Genomic DNA, 21,382 nt, shown 5'->3' with positions numbered 1-21,382 from the left:
AGTAGCTTTTCACAATAGCATACTACAACATCCCGCTACCGTACAACATACCTCTACACAACATTAGCTGCAATCGCGCTACCAGATCCGTTGTCCCAACCACAAAACAAATCCGGTTCTCTGGCTCTGCGTCTAGCCGCCAAATATTCAGATATCCGCCTACCACACATAAACCCCACCGTCTACCAATTTGACGACCACCTGCCACCCAAGACAGTGCCAATATGTGCTTCGGTGCAGAGCCCTCCAAGACAAAGTACTACTACCGGGAGGAGATCGTTCCCCCGAGGAGATCTCATCATCACCACCACCACCATGGACATCATCACCACGGGCATCACCACCACTCGCCCAGGTCTTCGTACGTGAGCGTCTCGTCGCACAGGTCTCACCACGGCCACCACAGTAGCCACCACCACCACAGCCCGCGCGCCAGCGGGCCCGTCATCTACCAGCGCAGCAGCGAGACCACGAGCAGGCGATATGTCTGATTGGGGCGTGCGCTTCTTGCGTGGCTTTTTGTGTCATTTATCATTGTTTTCTTCTCCTCTTTTTCATGGCCCCACGATTTTTGTATTCGGGGCTTGCGAGGCTGTCTGCTGTATAGACGCTGAAGGCCTTGTGGGTTCATTTGGTTCCTTCCATTTCTTCCACTCCCAATTGTGTAAGCTCTTTAATCATCTTTTGTATTTTCATTTGCGCCTGTCTCCATTCCTAGGACTTTTTGTCCTTTTATCTTCACATCAGGACCGTGAACGGGACTGGCGGCTATTGCGCTTCCAGGAGCGTTATTCTATTTTGTTTTATTTTTGTCACGAGGATGGATTTGATGCAGGCGTTCGGAGGGACGTGTTGTGTTACAAGGCATTGGACAAACTGGGGTTCACGGATCTACCAAAGTTATATAGGGCAAAATGCATGTATGAGAGATGACAGCAGTTTGAAGATTTGACTGATCACGAGCTACTAGATAACGAAAAAAAATTACCATATTTCAAACCCGTTAACCAACATACCGGTACCTGCAAAATAGAGACTTGAATTTTGGTCTAATTAATTACCGCATCCCTAAAACTGAACAACGACACGGATCCGGTTCTAAAGCCTATGACGTCATGCACCGATCGATTGGCACCCTTTCCTTCCCAAGGCTGTCAATCTCCTCATCTTAGCCTGCCTTTGCCTGGCCTTTTCTTTGGTTCCGGTTCCGTCATCGAACGCATTTGGTTCATTGCTAGCTAACAGGTACCTTACCCGTTGGAGGGGTATTACTATTCCCAGGGGGAAAAAGGAGCACCTTATCTAAAAAAGATGCTTTGTCTCTCCAAGCAAGGCCGGCTTTCAGGTGGGCTTTCACTATTTGGCTTGGTTGTCGTCATGCCAGCTGCGACCTTTGAAAGCGAATGGGTAAGATGGAGTTGCGCTATTGCGCGTCAGAGCTTGTTTGCCAGTTTAGTGGCGTGACCTCTTATAGTAAGAGACCACTGGCAATGACAGTGATGTACTGAGGGAGAAAAAAACAATATCTTTATGAACATCACTTCCACTTCCTTTGATCTGTTTCGTCCGTTTTGATTCCATACCTTCCTTCTACGAATAGAGGTGAAGCTTTGTGCTTACCCCAGACAATTGATCAATACGTGCAGCACAAACTATAGACCCCGGCTGTGCAACACTTACCCGGATCGTGAGATTTGGTGAGTACTGCCGACATGAATCTGATTTGATATGAGAAGCACTTGCCTCAGCGTGGATATGCACTAGCATTACCATGCGCCTGATTTACCCTGGCTATTTGTTCACAGCTTGCAGCTCGGAAAGTGCTACCTCCAGGAGACAGGTTCCCGGTTTTACCGACTGTGGCAAAACTTCAACCCAAATCTGGATCGTGCAAGCTGACCACACGTCGGAATTAAAGACAGACTGGCTTCCGATAAAAAGAAAAAGACAAAAGCCTTTAACAAAACAAGATGTGAGCCGAGTATAGCCCCCGTCCCCGGCCATTAGCCGAAAAAAAATACTTACTACCAGTTTTCTTTCCACACGCCTTCCCAGGAATCGAAGCTTCTCCATACGCTCCAGCAAAGGGCAGCGCTCAGGCGCGCAGAATGGCGGAGGCGCACACGCGAACCGCAACCGAGGCGGGTTCCTCAAGTCGCTGCGCGGCCCGCTCAACAATCAGCCCGAGCTCTCGCGCCGGCTGTACAAGCTCATCAAGTCGGAGAACACGCTAGTCGGGGCGCACGAGACCGCCGGGCGGGAGCGCATCTCGATCGCCACACAGCTGTCCGAGTGGGGCGAGCGCACTCCTGACCCAGCCGTCGCCGACCTTTCGGACAAGCTGGGCGTCGTTCTGGCCGAGGTGGGCGAGCAGGAGGATGCATACGCGCATGCGATCGAGGACAGCCGTTCCATGCTCAAGCACATTCGCAACACGGAAAGGAGCGTTCAGCCCAGCCGGGAGAGTCGGGGAAAGCTAGTGGATGAGATTGCACGCCTCAAGAGCAAGGAGCCGCAGAGCGCGAGGCTGGTGATCCTTGAGCAGGAGCTCGTCCGGGCTGAGGCGGAGAATCTCGTGGCCGAAGCGCAGCTGTTCAACATGGTAAGCTTGATTGTCTGATATGTTTTCACAAAAGTGCATCCCACCCTACTCTACTGCATGAGGTCTCTCACACTTATGCCCGTCCCACAGACAAGAAAAAGCCTCAAGGCAGCCTACGAAGCCGAGTTCCTCGCCACCATCGAGCGTGCCGAAAAACAGATAATCCTCGCGCGCCACGGCAGAAGACTCCTTGAGCTCCTCGACGAGGAGGCAGTGGTTCCGGGGGCAGCCATTCCCGAGTACCATGGAGCAGCGGACAGTCGGCAGATAGTGTGCGACTGCGAAGACGACCTCGGGAACTGGCGGCCAGACTACCGCTTGGAGTCTGAGCAGGCGGCGTCGTCAACTCCGGCGATGAGCGAGACCAACGGCAGCAAGAAAGAGGCGACCGTGGCTCCGGTGCCAGCAACCACCACAGGTAAGAAGGTCCCCATGACCTTACCCGGGTCGGAAGCGAGCAGGAAGAAAAGCTAAAGCAGCACACGGCAGAAGCTGAACAATCTCCGGTGATTAACCAGAACGGGAAAGCGAGTGAAGTGGCGTAGGTGGCCAGCCCACATAGCATTTCCAGCGCGGGCTGTGCGTCGTTCACGCTGCTCGAGGACGTGGGGAGTATCGATGTTGAGCAAGAGCAGGCCTTCGGCGACAACAGCGACGCAAAGGCGACGAAGCTTGACGCGGTATGGGCCAGCGCTGATTGTACCTTGGTTTCTGGCTCTCCAGAGAAGGAGCTTATTGTTTTTCTGTAATTTTCATGCTGGTTATACCTTTTTTTTAAGACATTGCTGGAAAGGAGTTGACTTTGATGGAATTTCAATCTGGAGCAAATATATTTACGACGTGATGAGGAGAGTGATGAGAGTATGAATTTATCTTTGGGTTAGAATGAGCTTGACGTTCGATATAGGTTCCGAGCCGAAGGCAATGAGTTGTGCAATGGACTGAATTGTAGTAGCTTTAAGGAATAGACAAGTCTGTCCTGAACTATGTGCGGCAAGTCAAGTAGTTGCTCCGTTGAGAACTTCAGATGATGGCTGCTGTACAGTTGAAGTGGAGATGCCTGCCGAATTATGGGGCCGTATCATCGGCGCCGGGGAGTGGGCCCATCACAAAGCTTCAGCGGTCCACCTCCCGGCGATTCTACAACGGGCCTTGTTCTTTCCACATCAAGTCCAAGACGCACTGTAATTACCTAATAGCCAAAATCGGCCGAGATATCTTACGAAACCTGTGCTCTTTCGGATATTTATAGACATTTTCCGACACGACAGGAAGGCTTTTCCAGCCCGTCGCGATGCTGTCCAGGCCATCCACCACACGTTACATCTGCCGAAGGTGTAACGACGTCGTCAAGAGGTCAAGGACAGCGGCGCGTTCATATGCAAGCAGCGCCGGAGCCAAGCCCGATATCTACGATGTCGTCTGTGTAGGAGGTGGCCCAGCTGGGCTTAGTTTGTTGACTGCCCTCAGTAAGTACTCAACACCCTTTTGCCTACCTTGTGCAAGCTACCACCTAGCTCTACTCTACCTTGTGGGTAGCCTCGAAACTGACAATGATGCTTTCAATTTCTCTATAGGGGCAAATCCAGCAACCGCCGGGCTTCGAATCGCCCTCGTCGAGGCGCAAGATCTCTCCAAGCTCCGAAACTGGAGCCTTCCTCCGAATCGGTACTCAAACCGATGCAGCTCCCTCACCCCCTCATCCGCACACTTTCTCGACTCGATAGGCGCATGGTCACGCCTGGATCGGCAGCGCGTGCAGGCATACCAGGAGATGCAGGTCTGGGACGGCGTCACGGGGGCCCGCATAGAATTCGATTGGGCAGGGACGGCAGAGGCGGCGCGCGGCAACACCATCGCCTACATGGTGGAGAACCTCAACCTCACGTCGGGCTTGCTGCGGCGCCTCGAGGAGCTGGGCGGTGTTGACGTGTTTGACAATGCGAGGGTCGAGGATATTGCGCTCGGCAAGGATACAGAGGACATGGACCTTTCCGAGTGGCCCGTCGTCAGCCTCGCGGGCGGCAGGCAGCTGTTTGCGAGGTTGCTGGTCGGCGCGGATGGCGCCAACAGCCCCGTCAGGTCTTTTGCTGGCATTGATGCCAAGGGGTGGGACTATGGCAGGCACGGAGTGGTGGCTACTCTAAGGCTCGAAGACGACGTCGCAGCACATGACAGCATGTACAGGGTTGCGTACCAACGTTTCTTGCCCTCGGGTCCGATAGCCTCGCTCCCCATGCCGGGTAACTACTCCACGTTGGTGTGGTCTACAACACCTGCATACGCCGCACTCCTCAAGAGCCTCTCGCCAGCCGACTTCACCGCCATGGTCAACGCCGCCTTCCGCCTGAGTCCCGTGGACCTCGAGTATATGCACACGATACCCTCCGGACAAGCCGACGAGCTGGCCTGGCGCCTACAGCACGCCACCATCGACGCCCCGCCGTCACCGCGAGCGCTGCCCGCCCCCGTGGTGGAGGTGCAGGAGGGCTCCGTCGCGTCGTTCCCGCTCCGCATGCGGCACGCCGACACGTACATTGGCGAGCGCGTGGCGCTGGTGGGCGACGCCGCGCACACGGTGCACCCGCTAGCCGGCCAGGGCTTGAATGCGGGCCAGGGCGACGTCGAGAGCCTCTCGCGCACCATCGCCGAGGCCGTGGCGCATGGGCAGGACCTCGGCACCCGCATGTCGCTCGAGCCGTACGAGGCGGAGCGGTACGTGGCCAACCACGTCATCCTCGGCGTCTGCGACAAGCTGCACAAGCTCTACTCGGTCGGCAGCGGGCCGTTGGTGCCGCTGAGGTCATTGGGGTTGAACGCGGTCAATGCTGCGAAGCCGTTGAAGAACTTTTTCATGAACCAGGCCGCGGGGAACGGATTCAAGCTGTTTTGAGGGAGAATGGATCGGGGCTGGTGGAATTTGATACCTGGCCAGCTCTTGTACTATCTTGTAATGTATAACCAAAAAAAAGCCACTGTAGACTCGGACCCTACAAATATGTCCTGGGGGCGTCATGTACAGCTCACATGCTATAGATAGAGATGCTTCCATGTATTATCATCAAAAAAGCGATATTCCTGTGTCAAATGTGTCAAATTTCATTCTATATCATGTCCTAGGAAACGGGATGAGTATCTACTATTTCTATTCGGACTCTTGAACCTAGTAGACGGTATCTATTTGTGCTGATGTTAGTTTTAGCCATGTGGGTATGCATGGCTCTACTCTTGGACCCATGACAAACCATACCTTGTTTTCACCTACCTTACCTAGGTAGGTAGGCAGTGGGAGGCCATTGCTGGAAATATCTCACATGGTAGGTTATGTGTAAATTCCCTATCAGGAAGGCACGCAACAATCAATGATCCAAGTCTGGCGGTCTGACAACTAATGGACCCGCTCCCCCTGATCATCCCCTCTTGCCTCTATTGTACTTTGATTTGGAACCATTGACAGTACTCTCCTGGCTTCTCCTTTGAAGCGTTGCGAGATACAATTTGAGGACCCTGATGGCTCTTGTGCCCTGGATCTTTGAGGACTGGCCAACCTTGACATCTGATATTCAGATAGGTATATGGCATTCATCCCCATTCACCACTATTGAACAATACCAACCCATGGCATTGTCTGAATAGCCTCTCTGCCCTTGTATAGCTCACTCTTTCGGCTTGCTTACGTTACTGCAAACTTTTTTCTCCAGAATCTGAATACTTAAACCTCGCCATTTCCCGCCTCGTGTTGATTTCTCGCTTCCTCTTCTTCATCATCTTTCTCAACTATCTTGTACCAAAGCCTTACTTTGCGCTTCGACGTTGAGCTCACCGCTGCCTTGATCGGTGCGCTGTTTTTCTTCGTCAACATCATCTTTAATTTTACTCACTTTCTCCAACGTCGAACGTTGTTGTGATACTCTTCTTTACCTTTGGTTTCTTTTCACCATCTTGACGATTTACCTGTACTTTTTGTTGTCATCTCACTCCATACCAGGAGTCTTCTTCTCTTCTCTGACGGATTATCTGGCGAGAAGGCTTGCCTTCTTTTTCTAGGCTTTCACAGCCATCACTTCACCTTCTACTTCTATTTGACTGATCACGATCGCCCTGAAACGGTGATCCACGAAAGACTGTCCTCGTTTCCGCTTCACTTCTTTCGTTACTCAACAACTGTGATTCTGCCCTCGACAAAGTCCTCGGACATCAAGGTAAGGGTGATCCAGATTTTGTTGACCCTGAAATCGTGACAACTTCAACTGACTTCGAAATCACTCAGACGGAGTAGCAGCAATACATAAGCCACGCACATACACGCGTGTAATCTCTACTTCACACCCATATTCATATTCTTTAACCCATTCATCTACCACATACTCTTACCCTCAGCCTTGACTTCTTGCCATCATTGGATCTACCTTTTCCTTTGGTTGCCCAATATCTCACTCTTTACCTTCATTCCTTATCTCCCAGCCATCAAAGTCTCCTTCTCTCCAACGTCTCTTTTCTCTTCGGCCGTATTCAATACTTCAACTGGCATCTTCGCAACAAGCAGCGTGCTCAGTGCCCAAGTACTGTCAAGAAGTATCCAAGTGTCAAAAGTCTACATTTTCTCTTCCCTCCGAAGTCATCACCAACCAACCCATCGTCGACACTCGACGTTCCCACCGACAAATCGACAAGTCAGACACCGACAAAATGTGCTTCCAAGAGTTCATCGGCTACACCTGCGGCCACTGCTCCATGCCGGTCCTGCGTCCCTGCTCGCTCACCACCTCGGTCCACCAGAACCCCGTCTGCAGCCTACAGGCCACCCGACCCTTCATCTCCCCAGAAATGTGCCCGGCATGCTCCCGCATCATGCACACTCGCGCCGTCCTCATCCAGGAGTGGGAGCACCATTTCCTCCACGAGCGCGGTGCCTGCGGCTGCGACGTCATCTTCCCGGACCTCGTTCGCCCAAGGGTCATCGGCGGTGAGGCTGTTTTCCGGTACCAGGCCATGATGGAGCAACAGGAGCAACAGAACAAGGCCGTCATGGACAACGCACACAGCACTCGCAGCAACAACAACAATGCTCAGGCCATGGTATCTTACTTTCTCCCCCCTACCCCTCCCCCTCAAGACGCCCAGACTGCTCCCCCAATCTTTCAAGAAGTCCCCGGTCCCGACGGTCAGCTCGCTATCGCCGTCCGCCTCCCCAGCTTGTACGCCGCCGAGTGGGTTGACGACCACCGCAAGCTCCACCAGCGCGGCGAGTGTTCCTGCAAGGCCGACTTTACTCCTTACAAGCCCGAGTGGGTGGTCCACGATGGTGGTGTTCATGACCAACAGCAGCAACAGCAAACCCGGACCCAAGTTGAGTACGCCACCCCCATTGCCCCAGCTTCGATGAGCCCCGAGCGCCGCCGCGCCGTCTCGGTTGACATCGCCCAGACCATCGTCGCCACCTGCAACGAAACCGAAAACAACTCCGGCAACGATGTCATCGAGGTCAAGACACAGGCCAACTACCATAAGCACCGCCGCTCCTCGAGCGCCGAGGTCACAGCCACTTCCAACTCCAGCGAGGTCGGCATCGAGACCACCACTTGCGACTTTGCGCACTACGTCGGCGAGGAAGACCAACAGCAGATACAAGACATGGCCGCCGTCAACCCCCCTCCCATGACTCCAACTCACAACTGGGACCCAGCCCTGCGTGCCATCTCGGCCGACGGCGGCGTCTTCAAGCCCCGGTCTTCAGCCACCGCCAACCAGCTCCAGAACAACGAGGAGCACCAGATGGAGGTGCACATGGCCAACATGCACATGGGAGCCGGCATGCAGCCGCAGCAGCAGAGCGTCTGCAGCTTCACCAACCTGACGGGCGGCAACCCCGAAGAGCACCAGCGATTCCGCAACCCGACCGCCCTCCCCATCGCCAGCCTGCCCGTCGGAGCCGGACCAGAGGGTCGTCATCGCCACATGGTCCCGTATGAGCAGTGCGTTCTGCGTCGGTATCCTCCTGGTGTGAGGACTCGGTACTACAACTGAGAGAGATTTGCCAGCCACAAAAACCAAGTCTTGCCTTTTTGGCTACTTCCCAAGCTGCAAAACATCAAGCCCGTCATTTGCTTGCGACATAGTTGACTTTCTACCAAGTTCGAATGTAAGTCCCGACAAACCCCCCAACACCACAGACTGCTTCGGTGCTTTCCTGGATCCCACATGCTGACTTGATGACTATGATGACCTGCCTTCACAGAATATCTACCATGCAGTTCGCGTTGATTTAGCACCCTGCCAAAGCAAACACCTACATCTACTGCGTTGCCCTTTCTATGTTAGCTTCAAAAATCTATTGACAACAACAACATTTTGACGGAGCATCCACTCGTTTTGCACAAACCCCAGCCAGCCTTCCCTTTAGCAACAACACAAAAGAAACAAACAGCAAACAAAAGACAAAAACCCAGCCAGCAATTGACAAAAAAAAGACACATACCTCAGGAGATAGAAACCTTTCGCTTCATCAAAGCCTGTGCTGTCTTTTTTCTCTCATATGTTCTGCCCATCTTGTTTCTGAACCAAAAAAGAAATGTTTGCGCGTTGCTCTTCCTTCGATGCTTACTATGATACAACATATGAAAAGAAAAATAACAACAAGCTCTTCTTCTCTTCTTCTCGCCTTGCTCTAAAAGGTGGAAAATTTGTTGGAGGAAAGATAACAAACAAGAAAAAAACAAGACACCATATTATCGATGCTTTTTCTGCTTTTTCCATCGTTTCAGCACCTAGTATTGCGCAGTTATTCACCTATTCTCCATGAAAAATCTCTTTTCATCTGCAGAATTCCCTCCCACACACCCCCTTCCATAGACTCTATCCCATATTTTTTCAAATCTTAACTGACTTGATATCTGTCTTTACCGATCAACTTCACCTGTACAAAGGGAAATTTGGAGTTTTGCGTTAGTCTCTTGCTCGAAACAAGACAAATAAACAGGTAGAAATGCAATAAAAAGCTTACCAAACACAAGATCCATTGTTCCAATGACGGCGACGGCATCGGCAAGCAAGTGACCCTTGCAAACGTGGTCAAAACCAGCCAAGTGGGCGAAACCGGGTGCCCTGATGTGGACACGGTAAGGGCGCTCGCTGCCGTCACTCACGACGTAGACACCCATCTCACCCTTGGGGGCCTCGATTACCGAGTAAGTGTCTCCGGGCGGCACGGCGTAACCCTTGGTGTACAGAAGGAAGTGGTGGATCAGGGCCTCCATGTTCTCCTTCATGGCGGCGCGGGGCGGCGGCGAGACCTTGTAGTCCTCAACGCGCACGGGGCCGGCCGGCATCTGGTTCAGGCACTGATGGATGATGCGCAGCGACTGGCGGAACTCCTCCATACGGCACAGGTAACGGTCGTAGCAGTCGCCGTTGAGACCGACGGGGATGTCGAACTCGACCTTGTCGTAGGCGTCGTAAGGCGAGCTCTTGCGGATGTCCCAAGGAACACCCGAACCACGGAGCATCACACCGGTGAAGGAAAGGTCCAGAGCCTCCTTGGCTGAGACGACACCGACGCCCTGGAGACGGTTGATCCAGATACGGTTGTCTGTAAGCATCTCCTCGGTCTCGTCGATGCGGTCGCCGAACTGGGTAGCCCATTGGTAAATGTCATCAAGTAGACCGGCCGGGATGTCCTGATGGACACCACCTGGCCTTACGTACGCCGCGTGGAGACGGGCACCAGAGACACGCTCGTAAAACTCCTATCATCAAGTTAACATCTCCAAGCCTCTCACGGACAGAAGCCAATGCTTCAAAAAAGGGCAGAAGCTTATAAAGACCTTACCATGAGCTTTTCTCTCTCCTCGAAGCCCCACAGGAAGGGAGTAAGAGCACCAACGTCCATGGCGTGGGAGAGGACCGACATCAAGTGGTTGAGAACACGGGTGATCTCGCCAAACATGGTCCGGATGTACTTGGCGCGCTCGGGAATCTCAATGTTGAGCAGCTTCTCAACGGCCAGCGCGAAGCACTGCTCGTTGGTCATCATGGAGACGTAGTCGAGACGGTCAAAGTACGGAAGGGCCTGGAGGTACGTCTTGTACTCGCAGAGCTTCTCGGTACCACGGTGCAGCAGACCGACGTGCGGGTCGGCACGAACAATCTCCTCTCCGCTCAGCTCGAGAATCAGACGCAACACACCGTGCGCGGCTGGATGCTGGGGACCAAAGTTGACCGTGTAGTGGCGGATCTTGCGCTCAGCGACGCCCGGCTCATTTGCCTCAATGTCGTCCTTGCGGTTCGTCACGAAGTAGGGGTCGACCGGGTTCGAAAAGTCCGAGTCCACGGGCACCAGCCGCGTCGCCTGAGCCTTTATGAGCTCGGCCGGGTCCGGAGTCGTGGCATATCGGCGGCGGGTGGTCGAGGACAGGGATCTTATTGTTGAAGCAGCCGAGGAGCACGAGGCTGAGATGGGAATCTGGGAGGAGGTTGCTGGTCGGAGGCAGAGACGCTTCGAGGCGCCCCGACCGGCCAGGCGGTAGAGCGAGGCCATTGCTGAAATTTATGACGAATTTGATTGATGATTTGGGTAAAGGCCGGTCCACGAAGAGGTCAGCAGCATGTGTCCTCCCGAGGGGCTCCCTCTTTGTCGGTAGGCAATGGCTGCAATCCAAAGAGCTCTTGAACTTTTTGATAAAGTAGGAGGGGGGCGACAAACGATATGTGATGTCGAGAATACCGTGTGGTCATTGACCCGAAGCTTTACCACCTGGGAAATCCCGATTGAGCCTAGCCTCGGGCGAGCAGAATATCCGGCACAAGCGTGAGCTCCACAGATATACCTCTACAGCCAATCACAAGGGCCAATTAGTAAAACACTACGAACCGCCATGCAAATTCCCAAGCTCTGTTGGACATTGGTACCTGGAAATTGGAGCAATTGATGCAAGACAGAAGGGGATTTTATTTCATCGTGCAGAAATATGCACTTGCGAGCTAGAAGAACGATTACTAAAGCTGTTCTTCATCCAATTGATAGCAGCAGAATATGAAGCTGCCTGAGTTGACATAGATAGGCAGCTATCTACCCATGAGCTTTTGACACAAGGTACCTTGCGTGTAAGATCTGATCCTACCTACAGGAACAACACAGCTGACATGGATTTTGTTGCAACAAACTGCAAGCCTTTCTGATAGATGCAGGGTAGGCAGGCTGGGAATGATGGCATTTTGGCTAAGAATTTGAAGCAGGGATTCTTCCCCAAGTGAAAAAGGTGGGGCCTGTCTGGCAACGCCCTGCAGCTTTCTCCCCGCCAAAAGTTTTGCGACGCGGAAAAAAAGTTCAAGAAATCTAATCGCGATATCGTCCATTGGAGTCTTTGAAGCCGTAATGCCTTCACAAACAAGTCTGAGCTCTGAAGAGCTGAACAGGCGAAAGGTATGTGATTTGGTGATACCTGAGTGCTCCATATATTTTTCATAGGTAGACGATAAGAGCAACTAAAAAAACCCAACCACACAGCTTGTTGGTATCAACAAGGAGACAGTTACAAATACGATATCGACTGATTATCCTGGCGCACACTATGGCGAGGAGCACGCCTGGGACGTGAACGAGTTTTCCCAGCATCTCAACATACAATTCCACCAGAATGACCCCAGCCTAGCGTCATTCAGTCTAATCGGCGTCGACGCCTCCATCGCAAATGCCTTCCGCCGTATCATGATCGCCGAGATCCCCTCCCTCGCCATCGAGCGAGTTTTCATAACCAACAACACCTCTGTAATACAGGATGAGGTGCTCGCCCAACGCCTGGGTCTCGTCCCACTCAAGGGATCCAAGGAGGGCCTGCGCAAGTTCATGAAGCCCTTCAAGAGGACCGAGACGGGCGGCTTCGACAACTCGTTCGACTTCAACACAGTGAACCTCCGGCTCAACGTCAAGTGCACCCGGAACCCCGACGCGAAGCCGGGTGAGAATGACCCGAACAAGGCCTACATCAAGCCCAACGTCTACGCCAGCGACATCGAGTTCGTGCCCGCCGGCCAGCAGACCGACTACTTTTCGGGCGACGGCGCCATAGTGCCCGTGAACCCGGACATCCTGATCGCCAAGCTGCGGCCGGGCCAGGGCATCGACCTCGAGATGCACGCCCACATCGGCTACGGCTGGGACCACGCAAAGTTCTCGCCCGTCTGCACTGCCTCGTATCGCCTCATGCCCATCATCGACATCGTCAAGCCCATCGTCGGCGCCGACGCCGAAAAGTTCCGCGACTGCTTCCCCGACGGCGTCATCAGGCTGCAGCCCGTCACCGCCGCCGAGGCCAAGGAGAAGGGCAGCGGCTACGAGGGCCACAAGGGCGAGATGAAGGCCGTCGTCAACGACCCCATGCGCGACACCGTCAGTAGGGAGTGCCTGCGACATGCCGAGTTCGAGGGCAAGGTCAAGTTGGGCCGCAGGCGGGACCATTTCATTTTCTCGATTGAGAGCGCCGGGCAGTGGGATAGTGATGAGCTCTTCCTGGCTTCCATCGCGGAGCTCAAGTCCAAGTGCAAGAAGCTAGAGGAGCAGGTTCTTAACATGGTTAGGTGAATGAAAGCATATTATCGGCTGTTTCTTGTCAATACTTGTACGTTTCATCTTCAGGGGCTGCTAAAGAAAACGTTGCTCATCTGGCATTTTCCGATCTCTTGTGCGGATTCCGGTTTTGTTTTTACATAGATTTTTCATTGGGCACGGCGTCTAGGCAAGGTTTGGTACTGAAGAAAAAAAACATTATATCCACCAACAAAATGTTTTTTGTCTATGCTTTAAGAGGACATATCAGATTCGATTCGGCCCAATCCGAGAAAACATCGCTTCCAAGTATGCATCAAATTCAAAAAGGTTGACTGGACAAGCTTACGATGAAAGTCTCCAAAAAGTGAATAAAGTGCTTTTTCTTAGAGAACGCCGCTGTTATCCGTCTTCACTTGAACTGCAGCCTGTATTGGAATACCGTGCTCACAAACGCCGGGTCCGTCACGGCAATCTCCTGCCCGCTGACCAAACCTAGCTCGGTCAGGGTTTTGGTGAGATTTCCCCTTGTGGCCTTCTCGAGATCGGGCGTCATCTGCACGTACAGCGACTTGCCTTCGGCGCGAATACTGGGCTTCTTGAGCTGAGCGGCTGGCTGGACCGCGAGGTGGTCGACGAGCTCCTGCAGCGTCCAGCTCGGATCGACCTCGAGCTGGCGGGCCTCGTTCCCGCAGACGGGGCAGTCGGGTTTGCGCTCGTACTTGTAGGTGAAGGTATAGATGCCGGCGTCTCCCGTATACATCATGTAGTTCTCCTCAAGGCCGAGCGGGGGTGCGGCGTTGCTGGCGATCTTGAAGGCCTCGTTGCAGCAGCTGGCGGCGATTATAGCGTTGGTCGAGGCGATGGCGGGGATGATGTTCTTGACCACGCCCTGGGTCAGCGAGTAGGTGACACCCTGGATGCCATACTCCTTGGCGCGGTCCGCCGCCTTCTGGAACAGCCATGTGATGTGCTCCGGGTCGTCCTTGTCTAGGGCTGGGAACGGTTTCTCCTTTTCCCAGGCGATAATGTGTGCCCACTCGATACAGTGCTCTGGCTGGCGCGGGATGGTAGCGATGGTGCAGAGCGGGACGGCAGGCCGAGGGGCGTAGATCTCGAGCTGGCACTCGATGCAAGCCGTCATGGTGGGGAAGATGACCCGAGACTGGCCCTTGAAGCCTTCGGTGCCGCCGTCGATGAGCGGCTTGAAAGAGTCCGGGTTGTCCATGTCAACCATGTCGCACAGCTTGGCGTTTATCCACCGGCGGGCCTCGATGCTGTCCAGCCCGCAGACGACAAGCTGGAACTGCATATAGAAGTCGTCGTCAAACTCCTGGATGCGGCAGTTATGAGGCGTGATCTTAACGTCCTTTACCCGCTTCTCGACAAAGCGGGCGGCGACTTCTGCCTTGTACTTTCCAACATCATCCTTGCGGAACAGAAATTGCCTGTTCAGGTTGGAAATATCTATGGTATCTGCCGGTGGTTGAGAAAATGTCAGGTCACGTCAAATCGGATTGGAGATATTCCTGTGTCTTTGAAGATCCAAGCAGGTATCTTTTTATGAAAGGCTCCCTGCTTACCCATGTCGATAACATGTATGTTTTTAAAGCCTGTCAAGGCCAGGTTCTTCAAAATCTCACATCCAAGTCCGCCAGCACCTCTGGGAAGTGAGGGTGAGTTTCCGGTCCAATTACTCGAATTTGCCAAGAAGGTGATGGTCGTACATTACCCTGGAAAGAGTTAGTCCATCAATGCTACAGATCCGGGGTAAGAAGACACCAGAATATGGCCTACGTACAGAACAGACATCTTTTCCATGCTTGAAACACAGCTATCCGGGTCAAAGCTGTCCATGTCAGTGAAAGAACCTGGTTTGGTCCTTATTCTGTCCAGATAATGCCTGACAATCAAATGTGTCAGTGTTTACATGCAAGAAATACACAGTGTTCGATTGGTAGGTTACGTGAATACCATCGTTGTGAGCTTGTATCGACACCGGCAATCATCTCTGTGTCCGCCGCCATTTTGCCCGTCTTCTATGTGGAAAAGACGGTGACCCGCGTAGATATATTATTGATCAACAAGAGAGCAATTTAAGTACCAAATCAGGTTGTAGTCTCTTGATCTTGCTGTGTTAAGATGACCGTAGAGTATGGATTGGGACCTTTAGGTGGTGAGATGACCAAGAATAGCTGGCTCTTAAGAGAGTGGAGGTGAAGTCACTGGAGGTATCCCGGCGTGCTTCCCCGCCACAAGGCGGCAGCTGCTAACCCCTGTACAGCGAATACTATGTACGTCTCTTATCGATAAAGCCGTAGGCCTGTACCCCATGGGTTCAGCGGACTGCAGAGCCGCTAAATGCATCTGCCTACAGTACAGGCACTATCACCCATGAGTTCGTCCAATTATCTACCTCACAAATGGCTGCTCGCGGTGCTCAAATCCTGGTCAGCTGCACTGTGAAGTTACCAAAAGCAGAAGCCTGGATGGAATCTGCTGTCGGCTCGCAATTTCAATGAGAAATTACATGCAAATTGACGCCGCACATCTGAAGCGCATTTCGCTATCCACCGGGGGAAGATGTCGCACTGAGTTCTAGTTTCTTCCATGCACCAAGTTTGAGTTCGCGCAAAGCAACTCTTAATTTCCAATATGGACGATTTACTCACACCAGTGAGCCAAGTGTATACTTCAAACAAAGATAAACAGCCACTTTTACAAGAAGTCACTTCCAGCTCCCGGCTCATCAAGAACAAATCTAGTGCTACAGGGTCTAGCTTGTCGAGCTACGAGGATGCCTTGGAAGCTCTCAAGGCCGAGCCGGACTATGATACCCTTTCTTCCGTCCTCGATTTTCTTCTCAACGGACACACCACCAAAACACAAGGCGCACCCTGCAGTGTTCATCAACCAAATCCCCTGAACTCGCAGATCATACAGACGCTAGTCACCGGAATTGTACCGAATTACTGGCAGTCATTAAAAGACGAGGCTGCTAAGGAAAATCAAAATCTTTCTCAGTCACAAACCAAACAGGCCCCTTTACTGCAGAGACTGCTGAGCTGTCTTCTCAACTTGACTGGGGTCAACGTCATCTTGACTCACCTGAGAGGAATTGTTGGTGAGCTAGGAACCAGCACGGACGAGACTCAGAGGTCGATGATGAGCTTGAATATAGCCACTCTGCTCGATCTGCTTTGTTCGCTTCTGCATGGACACGGCGCCTTGCACCGAATTTGGACCAACAGCTCCCGAACTCTTGGCAGTGAATCCATGCTTCGACCATTAACTCAGGAGTTTGTCAACGTAACTGGCGGCGGCAGAATTGTCTCATTGGCAGCAGAAGCAGAAAGATCTGCCCGAAAAACCTCAGGTGAAACTAATGCATGGGTTGCCAGTAGTAAAGACTACAGTAAATGGCTGGTACGGAACATCGTTAACTGGGCTCGGGAAGATTCTTTGGAATCGCCTGGAAACCCGGTCTCTCAGCTACTCACCAAAGCTCTCCAGCTAGGTCATACCGGTATGATATATCTGATAGCCTCGAACCCACAGTCCAAAGTTATTTGGAGACCACAAAAGCTGACCTTAATCTTGCAGACCTCTTGGTGGAATATCTTGTAGAGGGGCTGCTTTTAAGTGCAGTCGAAAAGGATGTCGAGTTATTCGAAAAAATATTCGGCAACCTGCCTCAGCATGACCAAAAGCGCCTGCTGATGGCTATTCTGAAGTATGCCACCAATGTTTTCAGCAGCCCGGAGAAATCTAAAGATGAAGCGTCTGTTGTATCTGCAGTAGCAGGACTTCTTCGAACAATTGTCAAAGTGGACGAAAAGAGAAGGGGTATTTTAGTGGGATGGCTGACCTCCGTTTCTGGCGGTGCTGCGGGCGAACATGTGGGCATCCGGCGTGCTGCTGTTGGCGTTTTGACAGAATACCGAGACGACATTACCATTGTGCTAGAAAAGACCATGGCTTTATTTGGCGATAATCTGTACATCAAGCATGCGCCACTGCTGCAGCAAGAAGGTAAGCTCCCCGGCTCTTTGATCTCATCATAGGAACAGAACTAAATCTCTCTCCTGCAGCACATGCGCAGATACTGCTACTTAGCGCTGGCTATGTTCACCGTCTGAACCCTGTCAAGCTTGCTATCCTAGTTAAATCTGGCGTCTATCTCAACGCTGTCTCGAGTAGGCTGAGTGCTCCTCAGACAAGGGCCCGCGTTCTGGGAATGATTGTGGGCGAAGCACTCTCTGCCCTCACACAGGGTAGCGGGAAGGCTCTCAACTTCGACATGGAAATATTGAAGACCGACGAGGCAAAATGGTATAAAAGCTTGGTCGAAGTGGCTGACACGGCTGGCTCTTTGGAACCATTGCGCCAACGCGTCAAAGTTGAACTTCCAGAATCCAAGGTTGGGACTCAGACTCAGAGGCCAGCCGAATTTGTGAAGCCGCCGAAGAAGACCATACCAAAACCAGCTCATCGGGCTACCGGCTTTGTGATTGAGGAGGTCAGCGAAAGCGAAGAAGAGGATGATAATCTCGTTCCATACGCCAAGCCTGACTCCGATCGGGAAGACTCTGATGATGATGCAGAGCTAGTGAGCAGGAACAAACCAAGAGCTCCTGTCTATATCAGGGACTTGATAACATATCTCAGAGACTCAGAGAATTACGACAAACAGGAGCTCTCTTTGACTACAGCGCCTGTGTTGATTCGACGCAAAGCCAACTACGGTACCGAAGTCGTAGATCATGCGGAGGAGCTGGCAGGGCTGCTGGTGGGAATACAAGACAAGTTCAACCTGGACGACTTTGAGTCTTTGAGAGTCCAAGGAATGGTTTCCATCATAGTAGCACAGCCGCGGAAGATGGGTCCTTGGTTTGCAAAGACATTCTTCGATGGCGACTACAGTCTTTCGCAGCGTGCTTCTGTCCTGACTGTGCTGGGACTTGCAGCAAGGGAAATAGCAGGCTTTGAGCAGTCTGAATTTGCAGATTCTGCATATTTCCCGTCCAAGAAACTCCCCGAAAAGGTAGAGCAGTTCTACCTGGCGCAAACCGGACAAAATCAAGTTGCCGGGGGTTCAAATCTCAAGTCGCTGCCCCCAAGTGCCATAGACAGTATTGCACAATCGATAACATCAGGCTTCCTGGCACCAATGGTGGCAAACGCGGCAGATGAGCAGACAGGCCCTGATTTGCTCAAGCTCTCGTCTTTCGCATCCCGGTTGCAGCAGAGGCAAGGTTCTGGCAACTCACCATTGCAGAAGGGCCAAAAGAAGGCAGGCGTTCGCGCGATCCCAAATACCACGGCCCAGCTGATATCCGCATCGTTCTTCTTCCCCCTGACTGCACGCTTCCAGGCCGCGCTGAGCTCGTCGACGTCTCGGGCTAGGACTATTGTCCTACAACCTGAGCTTCTCACCCACCTACTCCGCACCCTGGGTATCCTGGTGCACGCCGCTGGCCCATCAACGCTGTCCCTGCCAGACATGACGGCCGAGCTCTGGGGTCTGCTACTCGGCAGTGCAGTACGGGCTCGATGCGCGGGAGACCTAGGTGTGACGCGCGCGGCGCTCTTCGCGCTGCTGGCACTGCTTGAGGTCAACGGGAACGAGGAGGTACGCATGCGTGACATTTGTCGGGAGCTAGCACGCGAGGTGGTTGAGACGCAGGAATGGGTGTCGCAGGTCTTTGAGAACACGCGCGGTGGCGATGGGGAAGGCGGCGAGGAGAACGAGGTCAAGCTGTTGGCTGCCGGGGTGCTCATTCGGCTCAGGGATGCCATGGAGAGGTTCCGGGCCTTCTTGATTGGAGACATGATTGGGTGATATTTGACTGTGTGTCTTAGCGTCTGCACTCAGAAAGTACTTTTGTGTTGAACCCCCAAGTTGACAATTATAAAGCTCAAGTTACTCCTCCGGTTCAGGGGTTCACCGACCCTTCTTCCTACCTACCCTGCACTTGACAATCGAAGACTACGGAGTGGGCCATGACGGAAGAGCGACCCATAAAAAAGTCCAGAGGTAGGTCGGCGCAATGGAACGATTGCGACGCCATGATTTCAAATCAACGAGAACATCAACTACACACATTCTTTCACACAACAAACCGTGACAATGGGACAGCAAGCTTCAGTACCAACAAAAATGCGTGAGTGTAAGGCCTGAGATTGCATATCAAGGTGGCTTTTGGACCCTAGAACTGACACATACATGCGCATGCAGCTGCAACCACCGCGCCGGCGCAAACCGCCAATGCAGCCGACGCCAACAAGCCCAAGGTGCGATTTTTTTTTTTTTTTTTTTTGCGAACTTGCTCTCTCGAGAATCGAAGGGTTGATCTGCGCTAACAACTTGCATCAATTAGCCCTGCTGTGTTTGCAAAGATGAAAAGGCAGCTCGCGACGAGTGCATGCTTTTCTCCAACGCCAAGGACCCAGCCGAGGATTGCAAGACAAAGATAGAACAGTACAAGAGCTGCATGGCGGGCTTTGGATTCAAGGTCTGAAATGGGCCCTTTGCGCACCTAGAAATCGGTCGGGCGATCGAGGGGCATAGACTGTACTATACGAACGAGGGGCCACTAGAGCCGACCCAGTGTACCAACAAACTACCTGTATCGAACGAACGGCTAAGACATGATAGACACGGCGTTTTTGTTTAGAAACTTTTGAACTCTAGAGGAGAGGCTAGCACTGCCTCCATGCACTTTCACAGTCCTCCAAATGCTTAGACGGCTGAGTTAGTGTCGAAACTATATGGTCTACATATACACCAGTCAATTGTTTTGTGCACTGCGGCCATCTTGTACATCCTGACCAAATCCAGGGGAAATCACTAACAGCCTCGTCCGCCGAACTAACATGCTCAGGGGCCGGCTACAGAGAACAAAGGTTTCTGGTTCATCCTCTCAAACCCCTGTTTTCCACCGGGTCGTTTTACAACATTCTCCTTGGAGATACAGCTTGAGCATGAAGGCCCCCAAAGCTCACGGCATAGCGGCCGCCTTACTTCTGTACTCTTTGGGTTCCTCGTCACCGGTCTCTGGGTGCGTGATGCAGATATCCGGCAACTCTGCGGCTCTCTTCTCCACTACGTTGTAGCCGGCCTCGAAGTAACGCCGAAGGCTACCCAACTCTCGTTCCAGACCCGTCAACTTGGTGGCGATTGTTGACTGGGTCGTTTGTCTTTGATGCAGCAGCTCCACTAGCCTGCTTAGGTCCTTTCCTCGGGCTTGGTTGCTTGAAAGCAAGAAAACAAAGGGTCAGCTGAGTGCGTTGGCCTTGTGGCAGTTACAATATTGGGGTCCATACACTTTGGTGCTCAGGGCAGTGATGCGGCCTTTGGCTCTCTTTTTGACGCCGTCTACTTTGGTCAAGTAGTCGGTGCGGATCTTCTCAACTCGCTCATCAAGACGTTTCTGGATCTGCAGGCGAGTGTCAGATCCGGGTGTAGCAGACTGGGTTAGGCGTCACCGACTTGAATTGCTTTGAGATCCGGCGCCACTGCGGATGAGTCTTCAGGCTTGTCATCAGAGGGCGGACCTCGGATTCTGAGGGGTTGTCTCTTTGGAGGCATGACGATCCAAACGGAAGCCAACGGAAAGCTGGCTGTCGTGTCACTGAAAAGATTTTGGCGTGGTTGTCAGGTTGATCTCCTAGTCCTTGTGATAGCGCCGTAAGAGTGAAGGCTGTTACAATGATTGATTTGAGCCAGAATCATACCGTTTCTTGTATAACGGAACGTTTTTCAAGTAACTCTCGCTATCTATGTGCGCAATTGGACATTTCTAGCTGCTGAAAACCTACGCCTTCCCATTTTGGTTTGCTGGACTTTTGCGGACCATATGGCATGCTTAAACAGGAAGGGGCTCCTATCTAAGAAACTGCATTCCCCTCAATGGACACAAACCTGCAGTATTAGCCCGGCCTCTACAGCCCTCCAAGGCACATCTCCAGGCCAATACTAGCGGGATTCTCTCTGCGAATATATAATTCGACTACCAAGTGGACTGTATTGTTTCGCCGAAGTTCAACGACGGTATCTCGCCATTAGTGCTCAGGGTAGCAATATGGACCTATATTCTGTGTGGAATATGCGTGCTACAACTAAGTGCGTAAGCACCTTCCTAGCGACCAGCTACCTTGTCTAAGGCACGTATGCATTAAATACCTTATATTGGAGGATGTAGCGACTTCTTATTGTCGAGGGTCAAGTGCATCTA

General features: G+C 52.5%; 11 protein-coding genes across 11 annotated transcripts; 7 read left to right on the top strand and 4 right to left on the bottom strand.

Moving 5' to 3' along the window:
- Positions 1–224: 224 nt before the first annotated feature.
- On the top strand, positions 225–491 carry MGG_14629 (uncharacterized protein; the record flags this gene model as incomplete). Its single annotated transcript, XM_003709887.1, has 1 exon — positions 225–491. One exon carries the CDS (start codon positions 225–227, stop codon positions 489–491), a length of 267 nt encoding a protein of 88 aa, XP_003709935.1.
- A 715-nt stretch (positions 492–1,206) lies between these two features.
- Positions 1,207–3,675, top strand: MGG_11731 (sphingolipid long chain base-responsive protein LSP1). Its single transcript, XM_003709886.1, has 5 exons — positions 1,207–1,697; positions 1,919–1,972; positions 2,056–2,602; positions 2,693–3,020; positions 3,092–3,675. Coding segments are annotated over exons 2-5 (933 nt in total). The 5' UTR covers positions 1,207–1,697; positions 1,919–1,970; the 3' UTR covers positions 3,148–3,675.
- A 61-nt stretch (positions 3,676–3,736) lies between these two features.
- MGG_11732 (uncharacterized protein) lies at positions 3,737–5,730 on the top strand. Its single transcript, XM_003709885.1, has 2 exons — positions 3,737–4,071; positions 4,180–5,730. The coding sequence occupies exons 1-2, from the start codon at positions 3,897–3,899 to the stop codon at positions 5,493–5,495; spliced, it is 1,491 nt and encodes a 496-aa protein (XP_003709933.1). The 5' UTR covers positions 3,737–3,896; the 3' UTR covers positions 5,496–5,730.
- Positions 5,731–6,314: 584 nt separating this feature from the next.
- On the bottom strand, positions 6,315–6,543 carry MGG_16275 (uncharacterized protein; the record flags this gene model as incomplete). Its single annotated transcript, XM_003709884.1, has 2 exons — positions 6,315–6,444; positions 6,524–6,543. 2 exons carry the CDS (start codon positions 6,541–6,543, stop codon positions 6,315–6,317), a joined length of 150 nt encoding a protein of 49 aa, XP_003709932.1.
- Positions 6,544–7,291: 748 nt separating this feature from the next.
- MGG_11733 (uncharacterized protein) lies at positions 7,292–8,629 on the top strand (the record flags this gene model as incomplete). Its single annotated transcript, XM_003709883.1, has 1 exon — positions 7,292–8,629. One exon carries the CDS (start codon positions 7,292–7,294, stop codon positions 8,627–8,629), a length of 1,338 nt encoding a protein of 445 aa, XP_003709931.1.
- A 418-nt stretch (positions 8,630–9,047) lies between these two features.
- Positions 9,048–11,333, bottom strand: MGG_09285 (uncharacterized protein). Its single transcript, XM_003709882.1, has 3 exons — positions 10,431–11,333; positions 9,606–10,347; positions 9,048–9,518 (listed from the first exon to the last, which is right to left on the bottom strand). The coding sequence occupies exons 1-3, from the start codon at positions 11,136–11,138 to the stop codon at positions 9,502–9,504; spliced, it is 1,467 nt and encodes a 488-aa protein (XP_003709930.1). The 5' UTR covers positions 11,139–11,333; the 3' UTR covers positions 9,048–9,501.
- A 580-nt stretch (positions 11,334–11,913) lies between these two features.
- On the top strand, positions 11,914–13,494 carry MGG_09284 (DNA-directed RNA polymerase I and III subunit RPAC1). The gene is made up of 2 exons (XM_003709881.1): positions 11,914–12,023; positions 12,108–13,494. Exons 1-2 carry the CDS (start codon positions 11,976–11,978, stop codon positions 13,179–13,181), a joined length of 1,122 nt encoding a protein of 373 aa, XP_003709929.1. The 5' UTR covers positions 11,914–11,975; the 3' UTR covers positions 13,182–13,494.
- MGG_09283 (NEDD8-activating enzyme E1 catalytic subunit) lies at positions 12,014–15,361 on the bottom strand. The gene is made up of 5 exons (XM_003709880.1): positions 15,120–15,361; positions 14,947–15,048; positions 14,873–14,878; positions 14,729–14,808; positions 12,014–14,621 (listed from the first exon to the last, which is right to left on the bottom strand). Exons 1-5 carry the CDS (start codon positions 15,170–15,172, stop codon positions 13,558–13,560), a joined length of 1,305 nt encoding a protein of 434 aa, XP_003709928.1. The 5' UTR covers positions 15,173–15,361; the 3' UTR covers positions 12,014–13,557.
- Positions 15,362–15,800: 439 nt separating this feature from the next.
- MGG_09282 (uncharacterized protein) lies at positions 15,801–18,987 on the top strand (the record flags this gene model as incomplete). Its single annotated transcript, XM_003709879.1, has 3 exons — positions 15,801–16,671; positions 16,749–17,177; positions 17,237–18,987. The coding sequence occupies 3 exons, from the start codon at positions 15,801–15,803 to the stop codon at positions 18,985–18,987; spliced, it is 3,051 nt and encodes a 1,016-aa protein (XP_003709927.1).
- A 232-nt stretch (positions 18,988–19,219) lies between these two features.
- MGG_09281 (COX17 protein) lies at positions 19,220–19,895 on the top strand. Its single transcript, XM_003709878.1, has 3 exons — positions 19,220–19,309; positions 19,384–19,439; positions 19,526–19,895. The coding sequence occupies exons 1-3, from the start codon at positions 19,276–19,278 to the stop codon at positions 19,664–19,666; spliced, it is 231 nt and encodes a 76-aa protein (XP_003709926.1). The 5' UTR covers positions 19,220–19,275; the 3' UTR covers positions 19,667–19,895.
- Positions 19,893–20,906, bottom strand: MGG_09280 (uncharacterized protein). Its single transcript, XM_003709877.1, has 4 exons — positions 20,883–20,906; positions 20,638–20,779; positions 20,472–20,584; positions 19,893–20,399 (listed from the first exon to the last, which is right to left on the bottom strand). Exons 2-4 carry the CDS (start codon positions 20,734–20,736, stop codon positions 20,147–20,149), a joined length of 465 nt encoding a protein of 154 aa, XP_003709925.1. The 5' UTR covers positions 20,737–20,779; positions 20,883–20,906; the 3' UTR covers positions 19,893–20,146.
- Positions 20,907–21,382: the final 476 nt, after the last annotated feature.

The sequence above is a fragment of the Pyricularia oryzae genome, chromosome 1, assembly GCF_000002495.2.
Source record: "Pyricularia oryzae 70-15 chromosome 1, whole genome shotgun sequence".
Classification (NCBI taxonomy): domain Eukaryota; kingdom Fungi; phylum Ascomycota; class Sordariomycetes; order Magnaporthales; family Pyriculariaceae; genus Pyricularia; species Pyricularia oryzae.
Note: the sequence above shows the minus strand (reverse complement) of the source record. Positions and strands in the feature narration are given on the sequence as shown.

What these genes read in the sequence shown, in the direction of transcription:
- MGG_11731 (XM_003709886.1), top strand. An exon ending in AAGCGCAGCTGTTCAACATG is followed by an intron (nt 2,603 to 2,692) that starts GTAAGCTTGATT and finishes CCCGTCCCACAG; the next exon opens with ACAAGAAAAAGCCTCAAGGC. An exon ending in GGTGCCAGCAACCACCACAG is followed by an intron (nt 3,021 to 3,091) that starts GTAAGAAGGTCC and finishes AGCACACGGCAG; the next exon opens with AAGCTGAACAATCTCCGGTG.
- MGG_11732 (XM_003709885.1), top strand. Translation starts at nt 3,897, where the DNA reads ATGCTGTCCAGGCCATCCACCACACGTTACATCTGCCGAAGGTGTAAC. An exon ending in TAGTTTGTTGACTGCCCTCA is followed by an intron (nt 4,072 to 4,179) that starts GTAAGTACTCAA and finishes ATTTCTCTATAG; the next exon opens with GGGCAAATCCAGCAACCGCC.
- MGG_09285 (XM_003709882.1), bottom strand. Translation starts at nt 11,138, where the DNA reads ATGGCCTCGCTCTACCGCCTGGCCGGTCGGGGCGCCTCGAAGCGTCTC. An exon ending in AGGAGAGAGAAAAGCTCATG is followed by an intron (nt 10,348 to 10,430) that starts GTAAGGTCTTTA and finishes ACTTGATGATAG; the next exon opens with GAGTTTTACGAGCGTGTCTC.
- MGG_09284 (XM_003709881.1), top strand. Translation starts at nt 11,976, where the DNA reads ATGCCTTCACAAACAAGTCTGAGCTCTGAAGAGCTGAACAGGCGAAAG. An exon ending in AAGAGCTGAACAGGCGAAAG is followed by an intron (nt 12,024 to 12,107) that starts GTATGTGATTTG and finishes CCAACCACACAG; the next exon opens with CTTGTTGGTATCAACAAGGA.
- MGG_09283 (XM_003709880.1), bottom strand. Translation starts at nt 15,172, where the DNA reads ATGGCGGCGGACACAGAGATGATTGCCGGTGTCGATACAAGCTCACAA. An exon ending in GATACAAGCTCACAACGATG is followed by an intron (nt 15,049 to 15,119) that starts GTATTCACGTAA and finishes TTTGATTGTCAG; the next exon opens with GCATTATCTGGACAGAATAA. An exon ending in CATACATGTTATCGACATGG is followed by an intron (nt 14,622 to 14,728) that starts GTAAGCAGGGAG and finishes AACCACCGGCAG; the next exon opens with ATACCATAGATATTTCCAAC.
- MGG_09281 (XM_003709878.1), top strand. Translation starts at nt 19,276, where the DNA reads ATGGGACAGCAAGCTTCAGTACCAACAAAAATGC. An exon ending in TTCAGTACCAACAAAAATGC is followed by an intron (nt 19,310 to 19,383) that starts GTGAGTGTAAGG and finishes ATGCGCATGCAG; the next exon opens with CTGCAACCACCGCGCCGGCG. An exon ending in CCGACGCCAACAAGCCCAAG is followed by an intron (nt 19,440 to 19,525) that starts GTGCGATTTTTT and finishes TGCATCAATTAG; the next exon opens with CCCTGCTGTGTTTGCAAAGA.
- MGG_09280 (XM_003709877.1), bottom strand. Translation starts at nt 20,736, where the DNA reads ATGCCTCCAAAGAGACAACCCCTCAGAATCCGAGGTCCGCCCTCTGAT. An exon ending in CGGATCTCAAAGCAATTCAA is followed by an intron (nt 20,585 to 20,637) that starts GTCGGTGACGCC and finishes ACTCGCCTGCAG; the next exon opens with ATCCAGAAACGTCTTGATGA. An exon ending in ACTGCCCTGAGCACCAAAGT is followed by an intron (nt 20,400 to 20,471) that starts GTATGGACCCCA and finishes CTTGCTTTCAAG; the next exon opens with CAACCAAGCCCGAGGAAAGG.